At 41.6% G+C, this 11,613-nt stretch overlaps 1 protein-coding gene across 1 annotated transcript; it reads right to left on the reverse strand.

The window, feature by feature from the left end:
- Positions 1 to 839: 839 nt before the first annotated feature.
- LOC117130859 lies at positions 840 to 10,524 on the reverse strand. The gene is made up of 4 exons (XM_033283462.1): positions 7,417 to 10,524; positions 1,609 to 1,955; positions 1,189 to 1,247; positions 840 to 996 (listed from the first exon to the last, which is right to left on the reverse strand). The coding sequence occupies exons 1-4, from the start codon at positions 10,265 to 10,267 to the stop codon at positions 840 to 842; spliced, it is 3,414 nt and encodes a 1,137-aa protein (XP_033139353.1). The 5' UTR covers positions 10,268 to 10,524.
- Positions 10,525 to 11,613: the final 1,089 nt, after the last annotated feature.

Below are 11,613 nucleotides of genomic sequence, written 5' to 3' on the forward strand. Positions count from 1 at the left end.
ACTCTGGATCATGGCCTCTTCTTGTGATGCAATGTTGATCATCACTTCATTGCACACCACCAACACTTCTTGGAACTCTTCTTTGGACCGGCCTGAGTCTTCCCTTCTCTCGTGGCTTCTTGCCATCTCCATCAGGTAAGACACGCCTAGCTCCTGCTCATTGAGTATCCAAGTACCTGATACAACATTCCACAAGTGTATCAGTCCTCAAGAGATAAACCTATCATGTATATATTTAAAGAGTTAAGATCAGGTTTACTCCCTTGTTTAGATGGTGAGGAGTGGCTGCTCTGAACCGCCACTTGAATCCTCACTTGCTGAGCTTAACAGCTTCTCCTTTCATCACACAAGCTCACTAACACTCCCCCTCAAGCTTGAGACCGAGTATAGGGAAGGTCCAAGCTTGAAGGTGAGCGCATACTAAGCTTCATGAACAACCTTGTGGGAACACCTCCATCTTCTTCAGACTTGATGCTTACTTCCCCACTTAACCACCATTGCACTGAGGAGATACCTCAGCTTACTCTCCAAGTACTTCTCATTAGAAGCTCATTGAGTTGCTTTCTTCTTCACTCTACTTCGGCTGCATCTACACATGATCAGCTTGCAATGGCCTTGAGGAACCAGGTCATTGAGCTTAGTGGATCTTCTGGTAGCTCACTTGAATCCCCACCTCAAGCTTGACTCAGTATAGGTGCAAGCTTGAAGTGAGCCTCAATGAGACTTCAAACCGGGAGCGCATCACTGCCTACAGCTGCGCTTAAGCCAACCGATCTGCCTTTGCCTTCAGCTCCAATGCCTTCAGGTCATCAGTCTCCCCAAGACTTAGGTGATGACCTTTACATGTGTGTCTCCATGAACCAGGAGCACATCACTATCACTAGCTGCGCTATCTTAACCGGCCATACACACAAGTCTTTCTCCATTGCTTTATCAATGGCAAAGTCTTCCTCTTCTACTCGGATTAGTGATGGACAAAGAACACTCCTCATGTACCTGAAACATCACTCAAACTCCAGCAAAGATAAGACACTAAGGTATTGGTATCAATCCTTGAAACATCATCAAGGTTGATCACCAAATATCACAAGCATTGCAACAGATTACACAAGAGACATTCAAGTTCTAATCTTTGCAAGCAATCTCCTTAAGTATATGCAAGATCTAAACAGATTCAATACAAGTTACTTAGGCCATTTTAACTTCTGCCTTAACTGCATCTTAGACTTGAATCCAAGTGCATCAACCTAAGGCAGCAACAACACTCTAAGCTTTATTATACTACTCGGTTTCAATCAATGAAAGTAAACAGGATCAGACACATCTAGTATCCTATACAATCATTATAGAACCGAGGCAAGCTTTTCAACTCTCAATCACCATTCACAACTCTCTAGTATCTTGGGACAGATTCTAAACATTTCATATCTAGCAATCTTTAAACATCCACAAGTTTTCAATCACAACACACAACCTGTCAATATACTCAAGCTTTATACAAAAGGAAAGAACTTTCTTACAGCCAAGGACCTTTGTATAGATCCTTGATTCCATTGGACAGATTCTGAGTTGTTAGTGTGCACTCCAACGCCTCCATCTTCCATGGACCTTTCCTTTTGAACCACCATGTCTTAGCTCCCACCTTTCTCCATGTTGTACACGCCACACCAGTACAAGCAGCAAGCTTTCTTCTTGAGAAACTTCTTCTTGGACTTTGAATAGCAAGAACCCGGAACTGGCTTTGTTAGAGAGGGTAGCTAATCCGCTCCATTGTCTTTGTTTCCTTGGGTCTTCTTTCTTCAAGGGCGACATGGGATGATGAGAAACAGCAGCAGACAGCTTCTGGACTCCAGGATGAACACGTCTGCCTCTTGAGGTGTTGAACAGCCGGATAGAACAGACAGCTTCTTCTTGGTTGAAATGGACATGGTAGTGAGCTCTGAGGTTTGCGGAAGCTTCAACCAGATTCAGATGAACCTGGCTCTGATACCATATGAGATTTTCAGAGATCTCAGGTTGTGTGTGTGTATAAGCTCCAATGGAGCAAGCTGAGAAGATTAGAGTTTGTTTTAGGTGATTTTAGAGAGAGAGTTTATAAGAGTGTTTATGTGTTTACTTAAATCAGAAACAAGAGACTTTGAGAGATTAAGAGTATAAGAAAGGGAGAGATTAGAGAGAATCTGATTCAAGAACACATTTCATTATGAAGTGGAGAGGGGAAATCCCCCAAACTCCCTTAAGGGTTTACAAAATCGCCCACACATCTCCTTTTATAAGGTTTACAACTTTGCATTCTCATAAACCTAAATCTAATGGATAATATTAACTTGAGATGAATGGAAGGCTAGGATGTAAGCTTGGTATTGCAATCTGTGTGATGTCTTGTGATTGGCTGAGGGCTGATGATGCTTCATTGGTTGATTTGAATCTGTTCAAAGGGGAAGGCTGGCCTCTTATTGGATAATCCTAGGCGCCTCCTAATGTAGCCTTTCTTGTGTCCAGATTCATGATCAGTATACAGCCAAGGGACAGCTCACGCCAGCTCACTCCTTGCTGTGCCTTATCCACAAGTGGTCCCAACATTCAAACAAAGACATTGGCGCCTCTTGGCTTCTTCACACAATCAGCCAACGCCATTCTTCTTACTTGGGACTCAAGTTAGGCTGATAACAATCCTTAGAGCATGTACAGATCATGTCATGTCCGTACATAGACGCCCTAAGTTTGCACCAAGCCTAAGACTCACAAATGGCCGAGTATACACCTTTGGTACGTCCACCATCCGTACTGATTCATACTAGGCCGTACATGGCTGTACCAGCCTCGCCCTATCTTTGTACACTCGCCCATTTGCTCCTCAATACTCTTCTAAGTCTCTCCTAGACTTTGTCCTTGCTTAGAACCACCATCAGATCACCTCTAGCTCTCTTAAGACACTTCACACCACTCTTGATAGGCATTCTCTAAAGCTCTTGCCCTATCTTTGCACAAGCTCCATCTCAACTCTACACCTTTAGCTTCTCCATTCCTTTCTTCAAGTTAACATGTAGGAGACTTAGATTGCATCACTAGAACTGATAGTATGGCTAGGTCTCTAAGAAATGCAAATGAATACAATGAAACTAATCATGCATATAAGCCATCTAGTATACTCGCTCACCTTGCTAGTAATCAATCAACTAGACCTCTTATTGTAGATTCAGGTGCATCACATCACATGATTAGTGATACTAAGTTGATTAAGAACATTGTGCCTTCTAAGGGCCATGTGATGATTGCAAATGGTGATAAGGTTCCAATTAAAGGAATAGGAACACTTAAACTGTTTAGTAAAGACTCAAAAGCTTTCTATATGCCTGACTTTACTTCAAACCTATTATCTGTCAAGAAATGTGCAACTGACTTGCAATGCAATGTCATATTTAGTCCTAATGATGTGAAGTTTCAGGATATTGAAAGCAGCAAAGTGACTGGAAAAGGAGTAACAAAAGGAGACTTATATTTGCTTGAAGATCTTGCTCCTGTTTCTGACATTAGCTGCTCTTTTACTACTGCTTCTGTTCCTAGTTTAAATAAAAATGCATTGTGGCATGCTAGACTAGGACACCCTCATAATAAGGCTTTAAAACTGATGTTGCCAGGTGTTTCTTTTGAAAACAATGATTGTGAAGCTTGCATTTTAGGCAAGCATTGTAGAACTGTTTTTCCAAACTCTTCTACGGTTTATGAGGAGTGCTTTGATCTTATTCACTCTGATGTATGGACTGCTCCTTGTTTATCTAGGGAGAATCATAAGTATTATGTCTCATTCATTGATGAAAAATCTAAATACACCTGGTTAACTTTAATTCCAACTAAAGATAGGGTGCTTGATGCATTTAAAAACTTTCAATCCTATGTAACTAACCATTATCAAGCCAAGATTAAGATTTTCAGGTCAGATAATGGAGGAGAATACATTGGACAAGCTTTCAAGCAACACTTATCTCAGTATGGAATTCTTCATCAAACAAGCTGTCCCTACACTCCACAACAGAATGGTGTGGCTGAGAGGAAGAATAGGCACCTTATGGAAGTTGCAAGATCAATGATGTTCCAAGCTAATTTACCTAAGAAGTTTTGGAGTGATGCAGTAGCCACGGCCTGCTATCTAATCAACAGGACTCCCACACTGATCCTGAAAGGGCAGTCACCATTTGAGGTTCTCAACAAACATAAACCCTCATTAGAACATATAAGGATCTTTGGGTGTTTATGTTATGTTTTGATACCCGGGGAGTTGAGAAACAAGCTTGAAGCTAGGAGTACTAAGGCAATGTTTATTGGCTACTCTACAACTCAAAAGGGATACAAGTGTTATAATCCAGACACAAGAAGGGTGCTGGTATCAAGGGATGTGAATTTTGTTGAAGAGAGAGGATACTATGAGGAGCAAAACAAAGAAGACTTGAAGGATCTTACCTCAGAAAGAGCCACTACCTTGCGGATCATCTTAGAAAGCATTGGCGTCAAGGTGAGACAAGATCAGCAAGGACCAACGAGTGGTGGCAGCTCAGTAACTCCCACTTCTGATCATGGGGGGGAAAGGAGTGAACCAGAGACAACTCAAGAGAGGAGTAGAGTGTCTGGTACACATGATCAAGATGTGGAAGTAAGTGAACAGCAAGATGGAGCTGAAGCAAGTCAGCTAGGAGAAGAAGAGGCAGTTGAAGTGTCTACTACTTCTGTACCACAAGAAAGTGGAGAAGAATCACAAGTGGAAGTGGAACAACCGGAACCAGCATTGAGAAGAAGCACGCGGATTAGGAGAGATGCTTCCAACTGGGTAAGCACGAGAGTGTACTACAATGCCCAGGCTGTGGAGCATCCTTCTCAAGCTGTGTGTTCCTTTGCTCAATACCCTGAAGAACATTGTGCTTTTATGGTAAACTTGGATGAGAACTACATACCAAGAAGCTATGTGATGAACTCCTAGGATGCGTCTCTGGATGGATCGGGATAGATCCTTGCATAAACGAGTCAAGGACTCAAGTTTATCAAGGTTTGTGGATCGATTGGTGACACAAGAGGCTGCGGAAAGGCTCCTTGATACTCCTAGGCTATAGATCGGATATGACACACCAAACTAAGGCCCTTAACACTGGATACTACACACCAGCAGACTGGATATTACACACCAGACACTTCAACAACTCGCAAAGCAAGAGAGAAGACACCAAAAAGGTTTTAAACAAAAGATAACTTTCTATTCGAATGAGGGTTTGTGATACACTTAAATAGAGAGATCCTTGTACATGCACAAGGTCTCGAAAACATAAGAAAACATAAAGGAGAAGGCTCCACACGGTTTCAAAGTAATAACATAACACTTAGAGTAAAACATAATATAAGATAGATGATGAAGTCGGTCCAAGGTGCCTTAGGCCGAGTTGCATCCAAGATACATCAACTAGGAATGTGTAAGTGAACTTGATACCTCATTAAAAACCTTGATTAGAAAACCCATTGGGACAAAACTAATCAAGGGAAAAAGAGTATACCAAGCCACTTGCCTAGATGATGATCAGCTTGATGATAGGATCACCTGAATGGTGATGAGTGTGTCTTGGTGGCTCAAGCTTCTACCAAGACAGTCTTCTTGCTCCTTAGAGATCTTCAGTATGTTTCCAACAGCTTCCTTGAGTCTTCTTGTCATTGCACGAGTTATGGGACCTGTGGGGATGGCTAGGACATCTTCTTCTTCAGCTAGTGTATCTTCAGTCTCTCCTTCTCCATCTTTATCAACGAGCTGGTCCATGATCATATCATCCCCTCCCACTTGAAAAGGATTTGTCCTCAAATCTGGCTCATCTGCAATAAAAGGGATCAAGTCAGTAACATTGAAGCTATTACTCACATCATACTTACCTCGCAAATCCAGCTTGTAGGCATTGTTGCTGATCTTCCTTATGACCTCAAAAGGTCCATCAATCCGCGGCATTAGCTTGGACTTCCTTTCATTTGGAAACCTCTCTTTCCTTAGGTGAATCCAGACCTGATCACCCACTTCAAAGACCATCTCACGCCTTCCTTTGTTGGCATGCTTAACATATTGTTTGGTTTTCGCCTCAATATTGAGCCTAGCCTGCTCGTGGAGTTGCTTCACCATCTCTGCCTTCTTTTTGCCATCAAAGCTGACCCTTTCACACTCAGGTAAAGGGATTAAATCCAAAGGAGAGTTGGGATTGAACCCATAAACAATTTCAAAAGGAGAAAACTTAGAAGTAGAATGCACAGCATGATTGTATGCAAATTCACAATGAGGCAAATAGTCTTCCCATGATTTCAAGTTTTTCTTTATGAATGCACGCAAGAGTGTTCCAAGAGTCCTATTAACTACTTCAGTCTGTCCATCAGTTTGTGGATGACAAGTAGTAGAAAACAAGAGTTTAGTACCTAGCTTAGACCAAAGAGTCTTCCAAAAATAACTAAGAAACTTAGTATCTCTATCAGAAACAATAGTCTTAGGCATGCCATGTATGCGCACAATCTCTTTAAAGAACAAGTTAGCAATATGCAATGCATCATCAGTTTTGTGACAAGCTATGAAATGTGCCATCTTTGAGAACCTATCCACAACTACAAAGATAGAATCCTTTCCAGTCCTAGTTCTAGGCAAGCCAACAATGAAATCCATAGATATGTCATTCCAAGGATGATAAGGTATAGGGAGAGGAGTATACAAACCGTGAGACTGAACCTTAGACTTAGCTTGCTTGCAAGTTGCACATCTCTCACATAGTTTCTCCACATCTCTTTTCATCCGAGGCCAAAAGAAGTGATCCTGCAAAGTTTTAAGAGTCTTTGCAACACCAAAGTGACCCATGAGACTTCCTCCATGAGATTCCCTAACAAACAAGTCTCTCAAAGAACAGTTAGGCACACACAATCGATTATCATAGAAAAGAAAACCATCATGTCTAAAGTAGTGTCCTACAGCCAATTTCTCACAAGAATTGTAAGCCTCTCTAAAATCAGGATCATTCTCATACATTCCTTTAATCTGCTCAAATCCTAATAGCTTAGCATCAAGAGTGTTCAAGAGAACATACCTTCTGGATAGTGCATCAGCAACTATGTTTTCCTTACCTTGTTTATACTTGATGACATAAGGAAATGTCTCAATGAACTCAACCCACCTTGCGTGTCTCTTGCTGAGCTTGTTCTGTCCTTTGAGGTATTTGAGAGACTCATGATCTGTGTGTATGACGAATTCTTTAGGCCAGAGATAGTGCTGCCAAGTCTGCAAGGCTCTCACCAAGGCATACAGCTCTTTATCATAAGTTGCATAGTTGAGGGTAGCTCCTCCAAGCTTCTCACTGAAGTATGCAATGGGTCTCTTCTCCTGCATCAATACAGCACCAATACCAATTCCTGAGGCATCACATTCTATTTCAAAAGTTTTATGAAAGTCAGGAAGTATAAGAAGAGGGGCATGAGTAAGCTTCTCTTTAAGGCATTGGAAAGCAAGTTCTTGTGCTTCTCCCCACTTGAATCCGACTTCTTTCTTGATTACTTCAGTCAAGGGAGATGCAATGGTGCTGAAGTCTTTCACAAAGCGCCTATAGAAGCCAGCAAGTCCATGGAAGCTTCTTACTTCACTCACGGTCTTAGGGATTGGCCATTCTTGTATAGCCCTTACTTTCTCCGGATCAACTTTAACCCCATCTGCACCCACAATAAAACCTAAAAAGACCAAGTTATCTGTGCAAAATGTACATTTCTTAAGATTAGCATAAAGTTTTTCTTTTCTCAACACATCAAGAACAGTCTTAAGATGGTCTATATGCTCTTCTAGACTCTGACTGTAGATTAGGATATCATCAAAGTAAACTACCACAAACAAACCTATAAAAGACCTAAGCACATGGTTCATCAATCTCATGAAAGTACTAGGTGCATTAGTCAATCCAAAGGGCATAACTAACCACTCATATAACCCATGCTTAGTCTTAAAGGCAGTTTTCCACTCATCTCCTTCTTTCATCCTAATCTGATGATATCCACTCTTTAGATCTATCTTAGAAAAGATGCATGAACCATGTAATTCATCAAGCATATCATCTAATCTAGGAATAGGATGGCGATACTTCACTGTTATATTGTTGATTGCTCTACAATCAACACACATGCGCCAGCTCCCATCTTTCTTGGGCACAAGCAGTACTGGAACAGCACAAGGGCTCATGCTCTCTCGGATATGCCCTTTCTCCATCAGTTCCTCCACTTGCCTTTGTAGTTCTTTGGTCTCAACCGGATTGGTTCTGTATGCTGGCCTGTTGGGGAGTGTAGAACCAGGCACAAAGTCAATTTGGTGTTCAATCCCTCGCACTGGTGGTAGTCCTTTGGGACTATCTTCTGGAAAAACATCTTGATATTCCTGCAAAAGAGATACAAGTTCACTCGGATACTCCGGTGCAATATCAGTAGTAGTCAAGAGTGATTCCTTATAGATAAACAAAAGAATAGGAAGGTTAGAGCAGAGAGATCTTTTAACATCACCAGACTTGGCATAGAAGTTTAGTTGCTTGGTTGATTCAGCGGGTAGATCAATCTCTTTCTTCTTTTGTAGTTGGAGCTGATCAACCTGAACTTCCTTAGGAGTCATAGGCACAAGAACTGTCTTTCTCCCTTTAAACTCAAAGGTGTGCTTGTTGGCGTACCCATCATGTATCACACGTCGATCTGATTGCCACGGCCTTCCAAGGAGAATGTGCCCCGCTTCCATAGGCAACACATCACATAGAATCTCATCTTCATATTTACCAATGGCTAAGGGAACAATAACCTGAGTAGAAACTCTCATCTCGCCCTCTTCATTGAGCCATTGGAGCCTATATGGTTTAGGATGCTTCTGGACCTTCAAACCCAACTTTTTAACCATAGTCTCACTCGCAACGTTGACACAACTGCCTCCATCCACAATAAGACTACAGACCTTTCCTTGCACTAGACATCTAGTATAGAAGAGATTCTCTCTTTGCTCCATCTCTTCGGACTTGCTTTGAAGACTCAAGGTTCTTCTAGCAACTAGCAACCTTCCAGCGACCGGGTTGGCAACATACTCTTCTTCTGAACTGTGATCTTCTTCGGCCTCTGTCTCCTCATCAGTAGACTCATATTCTCCATTGTCATGTAGGATCATCACACGTTTGTTGGTGCACTCACTAGCGTAGTGTCCTCTTCCTTGGCACTTAAAACATTTAACATCTCTTGATCTTGTAGTAGAGGCTTCAGCTTTTCCTTTATCCTTGCTGAAAGAACTAGTAGGTTTGTCCTCATCCTTTTGATATGACTTGCTCTCTTTCTGGTGACTTGGCTTATCTTCCTTAGCACCTTGATACTTAGTTCCATAGTTGCCCCGAGAGTGACCCTTTCTCTTTACTTGTTGTTCCACTAGAATGGCTTTGTGTAGCATCTCCTCCATCTCCAAGTAGTGCTGCATCTCCACATTGTCTTGTATCTCACGGTTGAGTCCTCCAAGAAACCGTGCCATAGTAGCTTCTCTATCCTCAGATATGCAAGCTCTTAACATCAACAACTCCATCTCCTGATAGTATTCTTCGACTGTCCGTGAGCCTTGCGTGAGTTTTCTTAGCTTCTGATGGAGATCCCGGTGGTAATGGCTAGGCACAAATCTCTTGCGCATGAGAGCCTTCATTTCTGCCCAAGTCTCAACAGGAAATTCCCCATTGCGCCTTCTATTGGTGACTAGTTGATCCCACCAACTCAAAGCATAATCATAGAACTCAGTAACAGCAATTTGAATCTTCTTAGCTTCTGAATAACGCCGACAATTGAAGACTAGATCAATCTTCTTCTCCCATTCTAGATAAGCATCAGGATCGGCTTTGCCATGGAAAGGAGGTATCTTGATCTTAACTCCAGCAAGCTCATCTCTTTGATACCTACGCCCTTCATGGTCACGTCTAGATCTTCTACTGCTGTGTCTAGAGGAAGAGCTATGTCTAGAAGCCGAGCTGTGCCGTGCCCTATCTCTTTCATAAAAGTTATCAGTTTCTTGTGAACCAGCATGCTCTTGTCGTTCACGTCCATTCCTCCTAGGTGCTTGCTGATGATCAGTCGTTTGGTCTTGTCTACCAGGGGCTCTCTGATCGTATCTCTCATCTAGCAACTTTACCAAGTCTTCCATTACTTGTTTGGTGATAGCTTCTTGTAGGAGTTTGTTTCTTCTCATATACGTTGCATCATCTTCTTCAGTTCCCATTGTTTTCTGTTACACACAAAAGACTGAAACAAGTAAGTAGTTCCACGGGCAATTTGATTTAAGATTCGAGATTCAATGAAAGAAACAATCGGAAACAATCAAACAAATCTCAAGCAACGCGGCAAATCAATACCGTGATCAACAAGTAAGGAATTCAAATCGATTTTATTGAAACAATCAACTCAGATTTATCAGAAAAGGATTCGAGATTCAACAGGTGATGATTTGAGATTAAACCAAACTTGATCTACGGTTCTAGTAACAGATCGAATCACAAGAACACACGGGACTTTCGGATCAAGCAAACTAGTAACGTAATCGACAAGAATGTGAAAAGTTTTGTTCAAAAACTTGATCAGAATCCTCAGATCTATCAATATTGAACCACGAAACAATAGATCTATCAATCCTATCAATGATACTAATCAGATCGAGTGAGAAACAACACGCAAATCCCAAATGATCAATGATATAAAACGATAAAGAGTAGATCTTATGAACAATCAAAAGAGAAATCGAAACTCCCCTTCCAGAGTGCTCTGATACCACTTGATGAACTCCTAGGATGCGTCTCTGGATGGATCGGGATAGATCCTTGCATAAACGAGTCAAGGACTCAAGTTTATCAAGGTTTGTGGATCGATTGGTGACACAAGAGGCTGCGGAAAGGCTCCTTGATACTCCTAGGCTATAGATCGGATATGACACACCAAACTAAGGCCCTTAACACTGGATACTACACACCAGCAGACTGGATATTACACACCAGACACTTCAACAACTCGCAAAGCAAGAGAGAAGACACCAAAAAGGTTTTAAACAAAAGATAACTTTCTATTCGAATGAGGGTTTGTGATACACTTAAATAGAGAGATCCTTGTACATGCACAAGGTCTCGAAAACATAAGAAAACATAAAGGAGAAGGCTCCACACGGTTTCAAAGTAATAACATAACACTTAGAGTAAAACATAATATAAGATAGATGATGAAGTCGGTCCAAGGTGCCTTAGGCCGAGTTGCATCCAAGATACATCAACTAGGAATGTGTAAGTGAACTTGATACCTTATTAAAAACCTTGATTAGAAAACCCATTGGGACAAAACTAATCAAGGGAAAAAGAGTATACCAAGCCACTTGCCTAGATGATGATCAGCTTGATGATAGGATCACCTGAATGGTGATGAGTGTGTCTTGGTGGCTCAAGCTTCTACCAAGACAGTCTTCTTGCTCCTTAGAGATCTTCAGTATGTTTCCAACAGCTTCCTTGAGTCTTCTTGTCATTGCACGAGTTATGGGACCTGTGGGGATGGCTAGGACATCTTCTTCTTCAGCTAGTGTATCTT

This window comes from Brassica rapa, unplaced genomic scaffold (genome assembly GCF_000309985.2).
Source record: "Brassica rapa cultivar Chiifu-401-42 unplaced genomic scaffold, CAAS_Brap_v3.01 Scaffold0734, whole genome shotgun sequence".
NCBI lineage: Eukaryota > Viridiplantae > Streptophyta > Magnoliopsida > Brassicales > Brassicaceae > Brassica > Brassica rapa.

Excerpts from the sequence above, each read along its gene's own strand:
- LOC117130859 (XM_033283462.1), bottom strand. The coding sequence starts at position 10,267 with ATGGGAACTGAAGAAGATGATGCAACGTATATGAGAAGAAACAAACTC. Across the intron at positions 1,956-7,416 it reads TGAAATAGAATGTGATGCCT|CTTCCGCAAACCTCAGAGCT; the intron begins CAGGAATTGGTA and ends ATCTGGTTGAAG. Across the intron at positions 997-1,188 it reads CAGAAGTTAAAATGGCCTAA|GTACATGAGGAGTGTTCTTT; the intron begins GTAACTTGTATT and ends GTGATGTTTCAG.